This window comes from Vicugna pacos, chromosome 2 (assembly GCF_048564905.1).
Source record: "Vicugna pacos chromosome 2, VicPac4, whole genome shotgun sequence".
Lineage (NCBI taxonomy): Eukaryota > Metazoa > Chordata > Mammalia > Artiodactyla > Camelidae > Vicugna > Vicugna pacos.
Window position 1 is genome coordinate 41138324 of NC_132988.1, and position 19179 is coordinate 41157502.

At 37.5% G+C, this 19179-nt stretch overlaps 1 protein-coding gene across 6 annotated transcripts in view; it reads left to right on the plus strand.

The window, feature by feature from the left end:
- The first annotated feature begins 1993 nt into the window (after positions 1-1993).
- CAMK2D (calcium/calmodulin dependent protein kinase II delta) overlaps positions 1994-19179 on the plus strand; it is a 294475-nt gene continuing 277289 nt past the window's right edge. For 3 of the 6 annotated variants that reach the window (XM_006217342.4, XM_006217350.4, XM_015250447.3), the window contains exons 1-2: positions 1996-2752; positions 4357-4451. In XM_006217342.4, the coding sequence (XP_006217404.1) occupies positions 2688-2752; positions 4357-4451 (160 nt within the window). In that variant the 5' untranslated portion in view covers positions 1996-2687. Of the gene's footprint in view, positions 2753-4356; positions 4452-19179 lie in introns of all 6 variants that reach the window. The other 3 variants (XM_031691363.2, XM_006217352.4, XM_072938444.1) reach the window with 2 other exon arrangements.

Consider the following 19179-nt stretch of genomic DNA (forward strand, 5'->3'; position numbering starts at 1 on the left):
AGCATTAAAACTTGTTACATTTCCTTTATTCTATCACACAATTATCATAACCATTTACAATTATAGGTAGTTTAAATAACTGAGATAAATACAGTAATTACGTAGGTCTCATTACTTGAATATTTAAAAGACAGTTTTCTTCCCCAGAGTTGTAAAATTTCATATTACCTTTATTTATTGTTTTAATTTTACTTCTGTTTCCTTTTTAGATTCAGAGAAGAATATTAAATCATTGTATTAAAACTTGGAACCATATTGTTAAATATTTAAGATATATATTAAAAATCTTTAGCCTGGATCAAAAAATTTTTTTTAACTTTCTAGCCCAGTTATTAATACTTAGCTTGTTTCTTTACATAATTTTTGGTATCCTGTTTTCTTGTATCACTACACTTTACACAATATTTGCTTTTTATGGTTAGGAAGTAAAATATCTACAAAGTCCAATTTTGTTATAATAAGTGTCAAAAATCGTGAATATTTTGAGAATTCTGGTAAAAGCCCAGTTATTGGCAGAATAGCCTTCCCCAGACCAGGAAATGAGGCAATTAGGATTACGCGCGACCGCGGACAAATTCACTAATACCAGCCCTTGGAAGCTAACAATAACTCCTTTAAATCTCAGATTCTCTGTATCTCCTAGTTATCTTTCATCTTCCTGCTCTGAAATTTTGAGCCTCTGATGTAATGCTAAAGGTGAACAAATTAGCAATAGAATTGCCAGGTTTTTAGAGTCCCTGTGCTGTAAAACAAAAGGCAGTAATTTGGCAAACAGCATTCACAACGCTTTCGTTTAGGGCCTGCCTCTAAATTTTGCAATTGCCTAGTTTATTAAAGACACAGGACTAGAAGGAAGGCCCAGGTATTGTTTTAGCAATCAGCAATTCAAGTATTTTAAACGTAATGCATAACTTTTTTCTCGTATTTACTGTAAACAATGGCAGATACGCTAATAAGTAGGACGCTTTCTTTAACTGTTAAGTGCTTTTTCAGCTATCCATTTATGGAGTACACTCAGGTGCCACTATCCGACCAGATCTTAGAGCATGCAGGCAAATAATACACGACCTCTCTTTTTCCTTTTACAAAGCGTAACGGACTAGACCTATTCATGTGATGCAAATGACGTCAGCCTCTACCAGGTCGCGTGACCGACACTCAACCTTCCCACTGCCCCGCCCCCTCCACCAGAGCAGGAAATCTCGCGAGAACCAGCCTTACTATCAGAACTTACTGAGGTTACAGGGGAGTTACTCAGAAGGGAAGGTGTGGCCGACTGGTAGTTTTTGCTTTTATTCTGTTAACGTTCATGGCCGAAATAAAGGCCTTTGGGAATTGCCAGAGTCTGAGCAACCCAACCTAGAAAACGGCGGGGGAGGCGGAGAGTGAGGTGGCAGTCATATCAGAAGTGAAACGTGGCGCGGCGGGCGTCGCCCCTCGCTTAAGAGGCTCTGAGGGAGGGAGAAACTCCGCGCGGGGCGCTGCTTCTGGGGTGGGTCCGACAGTCACTGGGAGGTTGAGACCCTTCTCTGGAGGCAGGCCATTGCCCACATCCGGCTCCCGCTGTGTCAACACGGAGCCGCGTAGAGTTGAGTGGCTGCGCCCCTCGCCCTTCCACGGGGGCGCAGTGGCTGCCGCGCCCGTGTGGGGCTGTCCCTAGTGCCCGGCGCCCCGAACCGGGCTGGGGGCTTCCGTGACCCCGGCGGCAGCGCCCGGCAGTCCACGGGTTACCCCGCATCTTCCCGCTTAATCAGCCCCACATTTAGGCTGGAGCCTAATTGCGGGCTTAACTGTGTAATTTTGACGTCTCGCCTCATTTACCTAAACCTTCTCCAGTTTTCTTCCCCGCACCTCCTCCTCCACCCACCTGGTCTCTCTCTAGACGGGTGTGCGAGTGTGTGAGACCGAGGGAGGAAGAGAGAAATCCACGAAGGGACAGGGTTGGAGTCGCTAGAAGGAGGTGTAGGACCAGCGGGGAGGGGGCTTTGCGAGGGAGGGGTGCTGGCAGGGGGAGGGAGCGGCGGGAGGAGGCGCCGGGGAGGAGGCGGAGGCCTGGGGACGGCAGAAGAGGTTTCGCCTGAGCCGAGCGCTCGCTCTTTCTCCGCGCAGTCTCCAAGCCGCGCGGGCTCGTGGGGAGCGCGAGGCCGCCGAGGTGCCCGCGGGAGGGAGGCCGGCTCCGGCGCGCCCCGCGCCCGCGCCTGCTGACAGCTGCAGCTGGGCTCGAGCTGTCCGCTCCCGGCTCCGCGGCCTCCGCCCCCTCGGGCTCCCTTCCCTCCGCCCCTACCCCTCCAGCTCCGGTGCGGATCGTTTCGCAACTGCTCGCTTCTCGCCCCTTGCCCTGCTGTTTTCTATTTCCCGGCCCCACTTCTTAAGTACTTTGCCCCTTGCAATTGGAGGGGCTGGAAAGGGGGCGGGTGCTGCGTCCAGAAAAGAAGAAGGAAGCGAGGCCCGGAGGAGGAGACGGCGGCTCGGCGGACCGTAGGGAGGAGACCCCACGCCACCCTTTCTGGTCATCTCCCCTCCCGCCCCGCCCCTGCGCACACTCCCTCGCTGGCAAGCTACTTTCGGACGAGGAAAGTGACGGCGGCCCTGGGTGACAGCGCCGCGGGGTTAGTCCCGGGGAAGCCGTGCGTCTGTTCGCGTCTTGTCCGCCGCGCTCCCAGCCAGGGGGACAACCCGGACCGAGGATGGCTTCGACTGCAACCTGCACCAGGTTCACGGACGAGTATCAGCTTTTCGAGGAGCTCGGAAAGTAAGCGCCTTTGCCCGGCACCCGCACGTCCCCTTTCCAGCAGAGGGCGGGTCGCGTTACCCCCGACCCACCAGCCTCCCGCGTGGGGCTAGGGAGTTTGGGAGACGCGAGGAGAGGAAGGAGGGTCCCTGGGGTGTCAGCTCTGAAAAAGATGCTGTCTTGCTAAGCGGAGGGGACGAAGAAGGGGAAAGACCCCCCATCCCAGCTGTAGCCCATTCGGATAATCCTTAGCCCACCTTCTCCCTCTCCCCCACCCTCTTGCACTAGAGACTTAGTGGATTTACGATCCCTGCAGTTGTAGCTGTCATCCTGAGAAGTGTGCGAGTGTGTGTGTGTGTAGAGAGAGAGGAAACAAGAACCCATGTAAAATGCAACATAGATCATGTTTTCTGTAAATAGAGATGCCTTCTGGTTCGCCGGCGTGTCTGCCGTATGAACCACGTACAAATGAGAACTCACTGCCACAGACGGTGCCATATTTATTGATGCCGAAAGTTCAACTTGACGTAGAGTCTATTTCGCATCCAGTAGTTGTTCTGTCCAGGAAAAGGGCCACCCGAAGGAACTCGACCCCCTGTCCCATATCCACTGCTATTCTTTGTACTGGGTTACGCGCTCATCATCATCCTTCCTAGGATTTACGTGTGCATCTTCGCGTTCTCTGGGAGGATTTACTTATACAGGCAGCGGAAAAGCCCTCGAGACCGGGAGAAAGCTTCCCTGGGGTAGCCTAGCATTGTATAAAACGGCCTCCTACACCTGGCTGGCAGAATTACTTGACGATGTTAAGGAAGGGGCAGGAGACCTAGTGAAGACCTGAGCAAAGGGACCTAGGGGCCCAGCTGTGAGCGTTGATTTATGTAGCATCAAACCCAAACCCAATCCGGTTATCGCTAGTTTCCAACATTACTTGAGAGGGGTGCGTTTAGATATATGTTATTGTTTTATATAGTTGAATTAAAGGAAATGTAAGTATATTTTAAATGTAATGAAAATTATATCCTTATATATTTATGTTGTCTGCTGTTAAAACATGGAGAATATGTCGGAAGAGCAGCTTAATTCAAATCTCTCCCCTCCCCCAGCCCAAAACAGGGCACAGAGCAATCACCATAGCAGGATTTGTTAAACCACACTCACATGTTCCTAAGGTTTATATTTTAATGAAAACAATGGTCATATTTACTCACTTGGAGCCACATTAATTTTTTTTCCCACCAAAATAAATAGGCAGCAGATTTTTGCTGCTCCTCTTCAGCTCTGCTCTTTGAAGGTTTTTTTTTTTCCCCTCAGCATTTGGTGCTGTCTGAGTGTGAATTGTAAAATGTTTTCAGATTTCATGTGCAAACAGGAGCCGTCGTAATTGGCAGTTCCTTTCATTTTGTTGATTAATAATGGGTGCTCCCAGTTAAATAAAATCGAATTTTATTCAACATTAAAGAAGGTCTGAGTTTCCAGGAAGAATTGTTCATTTTTTGGATATTACAGTGGTGCACTGATACTTGACAATACACCAAATTCAATAAAAATACTCAGATGTTGTAATTTTGTAATAGAATATCAGAGCTGATTATATTGATGACCTGCTAATTATTGGTTTTCAGGGGGGCATTCTCTGTGGTGAGAAGATGTATGAAAATCCCTACTGGACAAGAATATGCTGCCAAAATTATCAACACCAAAAAGCTTTCTGCTAGGGGTGGGTATTTTCAAACACATTTATATTAATTTTGTATTTGTCATGTTGGTTCTGTTGTATTTAAATATTTCTCTTAGTTATAATTGTAGACTTAAGTATCATATTACATATTAAGATTATTTCCTTCTTGAATGCCTCTTGGCCTGTACAGTTTAAAAATGACCAAATACAATTGCTATTCATTAATTTACTAAATTCTATCTGTCTTGTGAGCAGTAGCATAAATAACTATATTTTACAGCAAATAAGTGTCACCAAGTGCATTTGCCTTTAGCTCTACTGTGAAATAACTTTCAGAAAAACCCTGGAATGGAAAAATCTAAGTCTCACAACTGTCATTATTCCCTTTTGCTTTTGAGAGGAAAAATAGGTCATAGCTCAGCTGAATCCTATATTTCAATTGTAGTTACACTTGAACTTAATTCATTAAGGTATATTTAACAGTAATGGCTTTGGGAGGAAAATTTTATGGTTGCTATATTCTAGGAAGTTTGGCTTGTTTGTGATGTTTCTGTGTGCATTTCAGACCTTTACTTGATCATCTGCTGTAAGGCTTCTCACAGACTCATGTAATGTATTTTACACATGCTTTATAACCGCAAAGATAATTCATACTCATAAAATAGCTGTTGACATAAGCAAAAAACTTGGAGGGGCCTCATTGCATTCTTTTTATTTTGTTGAACTCATGCAAAAGTACTTACACTTAAAGGTTAGGCATTCCAATTATTGTGAGCACGTGTCTAAGGTATTTCCATGGGAATTTATGGTTTGAAATTAAAATGAACGAAATGCCATAGTGTAAGCCCATTTCAGTGACCTGGTTTATTTTAAGTAATGAGAGAAGAAATTCCATTAGGGTTACTTTTCTTTCTTTAATTTGTCTTCTAAAAAGTGTTGCTTCCTAGTATCCTGGTATCATGGGCTCTGCCATGATTTTTTTTATTTGTTGCAAATTCTTCTTCTAACATGTACTTAAAGATTAGGTTGACATTTCAGTTTATTCATTTAAATGGGATTTTGTTGTGATTATCTGATTTTAAAATGATTCTGAGGAAGATCTATGTGTTAAAGTAACCAGCACTACAAATTCATGACATAAACTAATGAGAAGCTCATTATGCTCAATTATGTCTCACTTCCCCTCTTTCTATTCCACAGGAATGTTTTTAACTGAAGAGGAGTTGCTAAACTTTAAAAAAAAAAAACACTAAAATGTCATTTAAAAAAAAGATGAAAATGTGTAGTCAGATTCTTTCAGTGCTTATATAATTTCTTCCTGTGTGCTAGGTAAGAGTAGCACACAGGAAGGTAACGTTTGGCAAGAGTGGGGATACCAGTTCTTTTGGAGGTGTTAAAACACCTATCCTGTATCTTTCAGTGGCTTTAAATTTTCTCTCAAAATAAATCAGTCCTGTGCTTCATCTTTACTAATTTCCTTAGTTAGAATCATCCCTTTTCATTCACCCTGATTCATACTACCTGCACCAGAATGGCAAATAAGCTTGTCTCTTCTCACATACGTTTTACTTTCTTTTGCCTTCAGTTTATGGAAGATAAATCTTCTCCAGCCTGATGGAATTCCTTCTAGTGTTCCTCACCTGCTCATACTCTGCTTTAAAGACCAGTCTACTCCAAACCCACCTTGCTCCTTTTGAATTTAATGATCTTAATTGTTCCAATTACATTTAGGAAAAGTAGGGTGAAGAGCCAACATGTGTGCTTCTTGTTCTCGCTCTGCAGTTTTCTTTCCTTGTGATTACCTGCTTTATGTTAACCTGCTTTTGAAGAGTGAGGTGAGGAAGAACGTGCTGGAACTAGATGCTCTGGATTTAAATTCTGATTCCCCTACCTATTAGCTGTGTGATCTTGGGCAGTTTACATATTTTCTGTGAGCCTCAGTTTTCTTATCTGTAAAATGATTAATAACATAATCCTTCCTTTTATAGGGTTTTGTGACAGAGTGGGTTAGTATAGTAGAACAGCGCCTGCTATGTAATATGCATTTAATGAATATTAGCTGCTGTTATCTCATTGGGTTTTTGTAAGGTTCAAGTGAAATTATTTATATGATGGAACTTGAATTATAAATCCAGTGGCAGCCTTGATTTAGCTATGAGAACCCAATTTGAATCTTGGCTCTACTACTTTGTGTATAAATTTGGTTCAGTCAATTACCTTTTCTTGATCTCAGGTGGCTCTTTCAATAAAATGAGGGTAAAAAATCCCCGTAGGGTTTTATGGGTGGTTTTGAGTAGTCAGCGGATTTTGAGAATCACTTCTTAAATTGCAAAGTGCTGTGTCAATTGTACCTATGACGTCTCACCTGTAAAATATTATAGTACTTTTCCTTCAAAATGTTCAATTTATTTTATATTGCCACACAAAGTAGAGCTATTTATAGAATGTTTATACCTTTGAAAGTGTACGTTTGTTAAATCTATACTCATATTAAGCTACAAACTCTTAAAGGAAAAATACCATGCTTTCACTTTTTCAGTATAACATTTTACAACATTGAGGACATAGGAGGGGCTCTGTACAGAGTGACTAGTTATCAGGTGTGGTTATTAGATGTTTGTAAAGGAATTAGATACCTAGTTCATTCCTAAGAACAAACAAATACTGGGTGTAAAGAAATCTGTAAAGTAGTGTATTGAGAAAACACGCTTAAAAATATGAATTCTTTCAAAACACTCCCTTCTCAGAATATAATGATCCTAAAAAAACTTCTTTTGCAGAAAAAAATTTAAAATAATATATATAAAGGGAATTGTAGAATGAAATGCAGAATAGAATGATTTTTCCCCCCCTAAGGTAATGATTTTTTTTGGTTGCAAATGGCAGTTTTTGTGGAACATGTAATTTTTTGTACAGATTTTTGTTTGTATTATTTGAAATATCATGCCTTTGTAAATCCAAGCTTTAAGCTTACTTGTTTTGAAGTCTAAGCAGGTCCTCCAACTCAAAGTAATATTCTTTAAATGTAACATTACAGGTGAAAAAGAAAGGCCATTGTCAATACATCTAAGACCATGAGGGAATTGCCAAAAATTTGGCTATATTCCTGCATAAATTTGCACATCCAACTATACTGTCACCCAGTTTTTCTGTGCCTAGGTTTTAATGGATTTCCAGCAGACAGTTTCAGTTGCATTTCCTCTCAGCTGTTAGTCACACACACCATATTTGGGAGACTCAGTCTGTTGAAGAATTTCTTCTGAGTTAGCACGTGCATGCAAAGGGCATTCATTACAGGATACTGATCAGATAGATAAATACATTCATGTAATGTAGCTTGTTTTTAAAGTAAAAAATAGCGTAGAAATGTTTCAAGCATCTGATAGGTTACATGTAATTTCTGTCTTTTAAACATTTTTTTGGTCAGCTAGGAATAGAATGCTTAGTAAATGGTGGATAGTGATAATAGAATTTCCTCATATTAAATTGAGAATTAGAAATTATATCATTTTGATCAATTAGGTTAGTACTTAACAAGTGCTAATTTGCCCTGCTGTTTTGATAGTTTGTCTACTTTGACATTTGTATAACTGTAAGGTATTGTCAGATTATGTAAAGTCCATGAAGGGCTGTGATTGCAGTTGAGAATCCAGTCGACTCCTGGTTCTGATGGCAGATGTCTTCAGAAGCTGTACGTGTGTTTTATTTTGCATTTTAAAGCCTCCCTGTGGTAAAAGATTTTTTTATGGTACTAATGACTTCTTGGTGTTCATCTCCCAGTGTATTTTTTGATAATTAGAAACCACTTATTACATAAAGTCGGTGATGTGCCACAAGTTATTTTTTTGTAAAATATAATAAATTACAGTAGAAGCTTGAAATAATATATGTTATTACAATTATATTTTACCTCTGTTGCTAAAGTTATGAAGGGGTTTCATTTTACATTCTGTAAAACTTCAGATATAATGCAGTTAAATGATTTTGGCCATCTTTGATATTGCTAGTTTTGTTAACTCCTAAATTGATGGTATTACCAGAACATGAGTTAGGACTTTAAAAGACTATTTGACCATGAACACAAAGTTAGGTCTTAGCTATGAAATCTGAATATTGCATTTATATCCCTAAGTAGTCTTTGTTTTAATAGGGATGTCAGTAACTCTTGTTACATTTTTTTTTTTCCTTTTTTGGCATCCAGACAGCCAAGAAATTACTGTAATTTGTCAACCTCATGGTCACTTGTCTTGAATTGGAAGTAGAACTGAGACGATATAGGTGAATCAAGTTGTTCTGATTACGCATTATTGATTTGGCTATATGGAACTAATTGGGTAAATATTAACTTTTGCAAGTTTCTCAGCTCAAACAATACTTTCAGAAAAATTAGTAAATCATTTTATTTTTGTATTTGGAATCTCTACAACTCTTCAATTTTTGAAACCCAAAGTGGTATATCATCCTTATACTTTAGTGTCCTTTAGTTATGTTTAGTTATATTTACATAGGCTTTAGTATTAGACATTTATTTTCCTCTTTTGATGAATAAAATTATTTCATTCAAAAGTAGTTAGGAGATAGATAGATATTTATATTTCTTTCTTTCTTTATTTATTTATCTATCTACATTTCCAGGAAATAATAAAAACACTTTCAAAATTCTAGCATCATTAAATAAGGAAAACTTAAAGAATGTGGTTCTTTAAGAATTCTTAAATTCTTAAAGAATGTGGTACCTTTGTCAGGTACTTCACTATGGTGTTAAGCAGTATCACTTCTACCTGACTGATCATTCAATAGGAATTGAACACCCTGAGAACCTTGATTGTCTATACAATTAGATTAATACTTTTCATTTTCATTGAAATATTTAATCAACTCAGTGTAAAAATTTTTTTATGAATTTTTTCAATTGTAATAATCATGAATTAATATTAAACATATACTAGGATTTTCTTAGGCATTTAGCTTCTTTTGTTAACTCGAATTTTAATTAAATTTTAAGTCTTTTCCTTGGGCTGATACTGAGGCAGGCCAACTCCTAGTGTCTCTAGGGCTAGGCTGATATTTTTGTTGACATCTGACCCGCCTCACTTATTAGGGTATAGTATGTACAGTGTTTTTTATGAATTATTGGCAGTCAGTTAATGCTTGTTTACATGGAAGGCTAGGTTAAAGCTTTTACGTTATATTAGCATCATTTAGTAAACTATTCTGTGAGATATTAAATGGAATCTTAGCAAAATATTTTTACTCTAAAATATACCTTTATACTTCATGTGTCATGCTACTTTATACATTACTAAGCACATTCACAAAGGTGACCTCATTTTATGTTTTTATTTTATAAATATTTAATGATTATAATGGGCAGAGTGTTAGGAAAAATAAGGTCATCTACACAAATAGACATCATGGAAGACGTAAATGGTGTTTTAAGTCTAGCATGAGTAAAGTGCTGTGAATTTTCAAAGGAGGGAAAGATTACTTTTGTCTAGGGAGATTGAAGGAAGGCTTTTATATATTATGGATTTAAATTTTTTAAAAACGCAATGCAGATGGGGTTCAAGTACCAAAGTCTAGGTAAACAATTTGGAGAAGGTGTTCAAAATAGTTTAAATATCTATTACAATGAAATGTTATTTTACTCACGTGGTGTGTTTGCAGCTATCAGTATAAAGTTACTTTTGTGGTAGGAAATTTTTTTGGTGACAAAATTCCTATGCTCCCAATTAAAGTAAATATAACAATACTTCTTAAGGTGAATTCATAGACCTTTCATTTGCAATAGCCTGTCTCTTATTTAGGATGGGGAAACTGGTAGGTTTGGAGGGTAGAAAGCACTACTTTGGTTTGGATTTTAAATATCAATTTTTTTTTGGTTAGGTGAACCTCTTTTCTAATACTACATTTTCCTTTTAACTTCTTAGAACTTTGCTTATTACTACCAAAATCAACAATAATAATAAAATAGAAATGTTAATAGCCATTGTTTAAAGAGAACCGTCTAAGTGACAGATACATAATTTAATCCACACTGCAGCTTTCCAGATAGACAATATTACCTCCATTTTTAAATAGTTAGTAAATGGTAGAGGCAAGAATTTCAACCCAGTTTTCTCTGGCTCTAAAGCTTGAATCTTTCCACCATCACATCCCATTGATTGCTGTTACAGAGAGCTTACAACCTTTCTGTACAGATCTGTATGTGCTTGACTGATCTCCCTACTAAATTCAGGGTCCTTTATAAAAAGAACTATGCCTTATACATCTTTAAATTTCCAATGCAATGTATGGAAATAGAATAGAGTATTTCTTTGGGGAAAATATATCTTGGATTCCAGCTTGTGAGAAAAGAGAGTGTTTTAATTGCTGCAGTAACATAAGATCAAACTGAAGATTCAGAAGATCTTTTGGTGTTTTTTGTTTTTTTGTTTTTTAGGGAAAACAATGTAATGAAAACTCATTAAAATGGTAGGAAAATGACTACAGAAGAAATGTTTTGGTGAACTTAGTTTGTTAACTGATTAATAATAATTTGTCGGATTACTTCTAAATAATTTACTTGTTGCTGAAAAGAAAAACTCAGCCCTTAACCAAAGCCCAGAGAAACCTACTCAGAGAGCCATTCTCCTTCTCTAGCTCATCTTGTTTAATCAGAAGAGTGGAAAACAGTTGTTTGTTTTGTTTCTTCTCAGACAGCACTGCTGTGTGTGTCACATTCACACAAAGTTGTGGCAACCGAAAGAAAAATATAACATTAAATTGATTTGTTGAAAAAATAACTCAGGAACAGCTAGTAGTATAAAGATAAACATAAAAAATTGTTACATATTATTTATATGCAGTTCATTGTTCTACCTGAGGTTCTCTACTTTTTGTTAGGTTACATAGGGATTAAAATGTTTTTATTACATAAAATTTGACATATGCAATTATAAATACCTAATTATAAAACAGTAATTATGCACCCCCAGTAAACTTCCACCCAACTTAATAACTAGAACATTCCTTCTACTTTTAAACTATTTGTGTGCCTCTTGCTGATTCCTATCCCTTGCCTTGTTCCAAGAATTTATCAATATACCTAACTTTTTTAGGAGAGACAACTCTCATTTCCCTATACTCTGGGATTTTATAATTCACTGGTTGATCTTAGTTGATAAATTAGTTGCCAGTGGAAAAACTATGCACTCATTAGATAAACTGTATCCCATTTTGAGTTGTATATGTATGAATTTATGAAATGTATTAGCTCTCATATTAGTATATAATTTTACCTCGTCCCTTTAGGGAAGGCTTACATTATTTGGAATATTTTTAGGAATAAGAAATTACTTTTGAAAAAATGTCATTTGTGATATATACACATTGAAGTCAAGAGTAAGTTATGTAAAACTAACTTAAGATAAATACAGTAAGTGAAATTTAATCAGATTTTTATTCTGTCTTATAAGAAAGTTATAGAGATTTGAGATATGCCGTATTATGGCATTAGTGTTTAAATTAAAATTTGATGTTTTGGCAAATAAATCGTTCTGCGATTTTTGGAGGCTGTGCTCTGGATAACTTGAATTTCTGCTGAAGTGTGTTCATTAGTAATTCAGGCCCAAACTACATGTCCCCAGGGGACTCACCAATGTTCCCCTTCTGCGAATGATGCCATGATTTCCCCAGGCTTTCCAGCAGGCTTGATTCCTTTCTTTTCCTTAGCTCATTTCAACTCCATTTCCGTCTCTTCTTTTTCACCATTCTAATTTGAACTCTTTTCCTCTTCAGCTGTTTTGAATAGCTTCCTACACAGGTTTTCCAGTTGATAGCTGCACTGGTTTTTATTCATTTATTCACTTTATCATTAGACTTCTAAGTACTCACTGTTCTGAGCATTTGATAAGATATGGAGGTAGAGGTCTTGAAAGATAGACTCTGCCCTCAAGGATTTCCTGGTCTGTTAATGTGGACGGCAGCCTGGCAAATACAGTATACGTAGCTTTTGAGGGCTCTAATGGAGGTATGCACAAGGCTTTCAGTGTAGATGTGGGTTAGCGGTGGTTGGTATCACAGATTTCTTGAAGAGATTTCTGTGTGAGATTGTGTTTAGAATGGTAAGTGAGCCTGGTAGAAAAGGGAGAAATGGTTGCCCAGGCAAAGTAAGCAACATGGTCAAAGGAAGAAGTCTGGCTCCACCCTCCAGATGGATTGAGTACACCTAGTACTGTTGAAATCCTCTCTCCTTTAAGACCTAGTTCAGGTGCTGCCTCCTCCTTGAAGCTGTCCCTAACTTCCTCTTACCCCTCCTTCCCTTCTCCAGCCAGATGTGACTCTTTTTTTCATCCTTTGAGTAGCTTTTTCACGTTCCTTAAGGAGCTTATCACATTTCTCCCTTTGCATTGCAGTTATTTATGTGGTAATTTTCAAACATCTTGTGGACATTTTTAAACTTATCTTTGAATCTGTGCCTAGCATGCTAATTACAGTATTGCATATACTTGTTAATGTTTGTTGAATGAGTGGACAAATGAACAAATGAGCAAATGTTTCTGTCTCTTGAAATAGACATATGATTAACAAAGAGAGACCCTGACACATGAAATAATGAAAACTGAGTTGAAGCTTTGTGTCAGATAGCTTACACTAATTGAATAAATTAACTCCCAATTATTCATAATTCCCAGTTTATTCCATTAGTTTTCTGATGACAAATTACTCTTTGTTGGAGATAATTTTGTTTAATTCAGTAAACTTTTGAGCAACCATGTGCAAATTCTTATTGCTTTCTTTAGCTGTGTAAAGTGAAGTGGCTCGATACCAAGGGGTGACGTTTGTGTCATCAGTACTACTTCAGTAATGCCAGATTCATGTCAATTATATTACTTTGACATGTTTGGGTTTTAAAATTTTTGGTTCATTCTCCAGAGATGGTTACTTTTTTACTTATCTTTTAACCAAACTCATTTTTAAAAGCATTTTGGTGATAATTTATAAAGTTTGGATATACAAATCATGGATATTATTTGTTTAGAGTGATTATATGATTTTCTAGGAAAGGCAGTTAGAGGCCAGCTGTTAAAACCACTGTGTCCGTCAATTCAAAATCTTGGTGAAAAGGACTGGAAAGTGCACTTGTTTCAATATTGGAAGGTCTTTAAAACAGAACACATATTTTAAAGCACTTTAAAGTGTATATTATATAATTAGGAAATACGCTCTTCTCATTAATGTATTCCAGTTATATTTTTAAATGGCAGTGTAAAGGCTGTGATCATGGGGGCAGAAGTGATTTGTGAAATTAGTTCAGCTGAACCTTCTGGCCATTTTGTAGAAACTTCATTTATGATAAATCTTATTTTTGCACAGTAAATTGTATATTGAAAGTTACATATATATTCATATTTGTTAGAGAATTGTATACTTTGGACATACTTCTGATGCATTTATTACCAATTTGGTTAAAAATACTGTACATATATATTACTTATATATAAAATATTATATTATTATATTATAAAAACATACATATTCTAGTTACAGAATCTGAGGAATATACAGAAAAAAAGAAAGGAGACACATTCATAGTTCAGTTACCCCAAACAATCACCGTTAGCATTTTGTCTTCTTTATTTTTGTCTTTTTAATTTGTCAGAATACTAGACTAAAATATACAATTTTGTGTCCTACTTCTTTGCTTAATATTATTAAAATTCCCTGTGTTACTACAATTCCTTTGAATTACACTTCACTGAGAAAAACATCAGTTTTAGTGTTGCTAGTTTTTTTTTAAATTTGTTCTTTGCTGTTGTAAATGACATAATGGTAAATATTGGTTTGTAAAACTTTTTCATATTTCTGATTCTTAGGAAATATTCATGAAGGAGAATTAATGGATTAGAGGATTGGATTATCAAATTCTTGATCAATGTGGCTAGATTGCATCCTATAAGTTGTACATTTCCACCAGTAATATTTGTACACTAACAAGTATGCTAGTGAAACTGAATTTTGGGGAGCATAATTCTACATTTCAATTTCAATTTAACAAAAGAACAGTTACTAACCTTGTTTCACACCCTCTGCTAAGTGCTGGATAAACAAAAGTACAAAGATAAGGTCCTTCATTTCAAGGTGAAATAGATGTGGAGTCAAGTATATTACCAAAGAGACTGATAAGTGTCACAATGGAAGTGTTTACTCATTCTGGGTATAAGGAGGTAACTGTTGGATTGCTGAAAATTTAGGGAAGACTTACTGGAAGAGCTGATGTCTGAACTGGGTTTTGAAAATAACCACTTTTGAATTTAAAGATGGATAGAAAAGATGTAATTTAATAGGATATTATTTTTTAAAAAATCATGAGAAGCAAGGAAATCAGAAAAAGTCAATAAAGAGAGAACTGAAAAGTAGATAAATATTTTTTAAGCCTGATGATCAATTTACTGGGTATGAAGTTTCATGAAAGCAGGCAAAAACTGATGGAAAGAGATGGGCATTTTTTCTTTCAGTGAATCATTAAGTGTAGCAAGATCTGTTGGAAGGTATTAAATAAGTGGTTTGAGGGGATTTTACAACTCTGAGTCATAAGGGATAAACAGCTGATAAGAGAGGAATAAAAGCTTCTTATCTCTTATCTCACATTTTGTTTTATTTAGCTTTGGGGCAGTACAAAAAAATGGAGTGACTAAGTGAAAGATAAAGGACAGAAGGATTAATTAGAGAATTCTTTAAAAAAACCCAATATTTAAAGTGCCCTAGGGAATTACGTTTGATTTATAACAGAGAAAACTAGATAGTCTCTGCGGTTGTGATTTAAGATTAATGACTTATAAAAAGTGTTTGTAGGTTTTGGTTTAAAACCAAAAGATGTCTAAAAATGTTATCGACATTATTCATTGCCTGAATTCCTAGTGTCTAGAATAGTGCCTGGCACCTTTCAGTAATTTATTGAATAAGTGAATGAATAAATGACTCTTTAACTACATCATATATGATAAATATTTAGGGACCCAGACTTTTAGCAGTAAGATTTGTATACACTATACTATTTTATGAAAAGTGCGAAGTTAGCAGGTAAATTCTGTGATGTATGTAATTTAGCATGTTTTGTATGTAATTTAGCATAAGCTCTTGATTGGAAAATAGTCATTTATTCCTTTCACTTAAATAATGGAAAAGTCTCTCATTCCCTTAGAAGACAACTTCAATTTAAATATTTAGCTCCTTACCTAGGCTTAACCATACAGCATTCCACCTGCCCAACACCCCCCCATTTTAAAGGGATCTTAGCATCTATAGAATTTTGTAATTTGTAAGGTCCCACCAGTTTTATTAGTGTTATAACTTGTTTAAAGGAGGAAGTATTGTTTTACTCAATGTATATACATAATTTATAGTAGAATTTTTTGGTGTCAAGGAAGGGGCTTTGTTTATACAGGAGAAGGCCTCCTATTGACTTCAAAAGTAATGACTCAAGTTTGGTATAGTTAGTAGGGTGGGAAAAATCCTAATTCCAGATTGCAAGCAGAATTTCAGGGTCAAAGTCTACTCCTATTACCTGAGTGTAGAGCTCCTGATTTCAGTACAGTTTTCATTCTAGTAGAATTGGAGAAGGAAAACAAAAAATGGTGTCAGAGAACTATTTGCCTCCTGTAAATTGGATTGAGGCCTACTTTCACTAATATTTATGTGCTTTGGAAATTATTTTTGGAAAAAAAATTCTTTGGATTGACCTTGCTTCCTGCTTCCTATGTATTTTACGATCAGGAAAGGGGAAAACAAAATTTAATTGTTAACCTTAAGTCTGTTTGATAGGAAAAAAATAAAATGTATATCATATCTTGTATTGACAGAACCAATAATTGATTATAGCATTGTATCCTTTGTTTAGTGCTAATAATCACGGTGTCTATATTCTGCCAGTGACTTGATGAAGAGAAGACCCTAAGGCATGCACAGGGATGGCTAAAAGATCACTGAAATCCTTTGTTTCAAAGTGAAAATGACTCTCTCAAGTGAAATTAGTATTTGTTGACCTTTTGCAAACTTTAAGAAACTATTTTAGATTTTATATTTTGGAATAATCTGAACCAAATAAATCCAAATTTAGAGATATCAGTATTAGAAATATACAATGAATGCACACAGGGTCAGTTTTAAAAATAGCACTTAGCTTTGAGAGGGTGATTTTTCCTTCATCCTGCATGTAAATTCTTCATTCAGAACTCCTGTAGCAAGCTTTGGGGAGAAGAGGTGGGAAGGGAAGTACGAAATGAGTTTTGAAGAATCCTTGTAGCCCACACGAATGCTTATTTAACATCTTTCATTCAAGGATATAGGATGTTTCTTGACTGACTCCCACAGGGCTTGTGGATTGTGGGTGAAGGACCCTTGGATTCCGGTGCCCAGTGCTGTAAGGCCTGTCCTCCTGAGTGGCACATTGCAGCTGTTTGTCATAGTGCACATCACATGCCCTCCCGGGCCAGGGAGTGCAGGAGGCAGCATTACCCAGCTGAAATAGCAGAGAGATTTAGGGAGCACGGAGTAAATTACCTGGACTGGAATTTGGCTAGATCTGTGGCTCAGTAACCCCATTCCTATAAAAATGTTCTATCTGTAAAACATTTTATATCCTGTTTTGTCCCAAAGAAAATAAAACCTACCTCACTTTCCATCTGCATGATTCTGTACATTTGGGAGCTTAACATAATAACGAGGATACAATAGCTTGTATCGACTGTTCATGATGAAGGAAAGTCAGGTTAGCACTGGGCATAAGGAACCCATTTGCATTGTGCCTGTCAAAAGCAGGCTGTGGGAGGCATGAAAACAATAAAATATGCTCAGTTCCCAGGAAAAAAATTTACTGTTTGGCTTGGAGAATAGGAGATACACACAAATAATTATAGAGGAGATAAAGATGAGTAGCAGAAGAATGCATTACAATCATTCAGTGTACCAGGTAGCGGCATTTAGTTGTGGAAGCAAGGAAGGAAGCATTGAGGGAGTAGAAGTTAAGATGACTGGAAGGAAGGAAGAAGGGCAAGGACATAGAGGTGCAGAAAGTCATGTAATGTTTGGGCAAAAGATGGAGAATCAGGAAAAAAAAGCTTGAAAAGATGTAAAGGTCTTTGACTGCCAGGTTGAGAATATTGTCTTACATATGGTGAAGACACATTAAAGAGGGCTTCTAAGACATTACTTGGCAGCAGTGAATAAGCAGGGTGGATTGGCATTGAGCGTGAGATACTGAAATTCTGAAACTTTAGGACAGTAAAGGGAAAGGAGTGAGAACACAAGGATGCCTGGGGTTTCAAGGTTGAAATCATGGGGAAAATTGTGATTTTCAATATAACAAATTGAGGAGTCAAAATCAAGAACTGATTTGGATGAAGGAAGATGATGAATTGACTTGTGTTTAAGGTACAAGCTATATATTCTGGTGGAAACATCTGAGAGACCATTGAAAATTGAGTGTGGTCCTTGAGAACGGGACTTGGAAGTGGTGCCATGTACTGTATAGGTTAAGAGCATCTGCTCTGAAATCAGACTGCCAAGATTCAAGACCTGTGTCTGCCACTTCCGAGTCCTTGTGATCTTGGATAAACTTCCTAACTTCACCAAGCCATGGTTTTCTTATCAATAAAACTGCAGTAATCATTTTAGCTGCAATTTGTGACTTGTCTGCACAAAGATGATGGTAAAACCTGTACTAGTGGAAAAGATCATAAAGGAGAGAAGATAGACAGGAAAAAGAGCCCAGGACAGTGCTGTGGAGGGAAACCTGCATTTTGATGAATGAGAGGAGGAAATAGAACTATTTGAAGAGAAGTGAAAGGTATGTCAAAAAGGAATAATGCAGTGCTTTGAACTCTGAGGGAGAGAATTTTTGCGAAGGAGGGAATGGTAGGTGTGATGTTCAATGTTACAGAGAAATAGGAAGAAATGAAGACTGGGAAAAGGCCTTGGTTTTCCATATAGCAGAGTTTCAGTCATGTTAGGAAAGTGACCATGAGGATCAGGCTCATCTGTTATGTCCACATCATTGTAGCTGAGCGTACTGCATGAAGTAGAATGGTATATGATAAATACTTGCTAAATGAATAGAAGAAAAAACTTTCTTGGGATTAAAGAATAAATGGAGATAACATGTAAAACCTTGCTGGTTTAATAAAATAGGAAAAGAGAGACGGACACAGTGCTAAGGAGTAATTTCAGGGATTAACCCGGTCAAGGGAATTAACTTTGGTGATAAATAAAACTGAAGCTTATTTGACAGAAGAGGAAACAGGATTACTCAAGAATAGAAAGACTGATAACGTAAGGGAAGAGAGGAAAAACTATGGGGCCAAGTGATGGAGACTGTTGGGTCTGAGTGGGAACAAGAGATTTGTTTGGGAAAAAATCTTCCTCACAGAGGACAGCAGGAGAGTGAGAAGACAGCACAGTGCTGAGACATTTGGGATGGAGAATACAGTTACAGTTCAGCTGGGAAGAGAAATGGAAGCAGGATTGAGAGCTTGGAGAGAAGAGATTTGGGACGGTCTTTGGGGATTGTAGAGAGGAAGCCACGAAAAGCATCGTGCAGTGGGCAGTAGTGGGTATAGCTACCATGGCCTTGAATCTAGCCCCAAACTGCCCAGAGGGAGCTCTAGGGACCTAGGGCTTTAAAAGGTGAGGCGACCGGAAATCTGGCACTTTCTAAACATTTAAGGAAGAAGGTTTCTTTCTTTAACATTCATTTTCTTTAATTTGTACAGCTAGTAAGAATCAAACC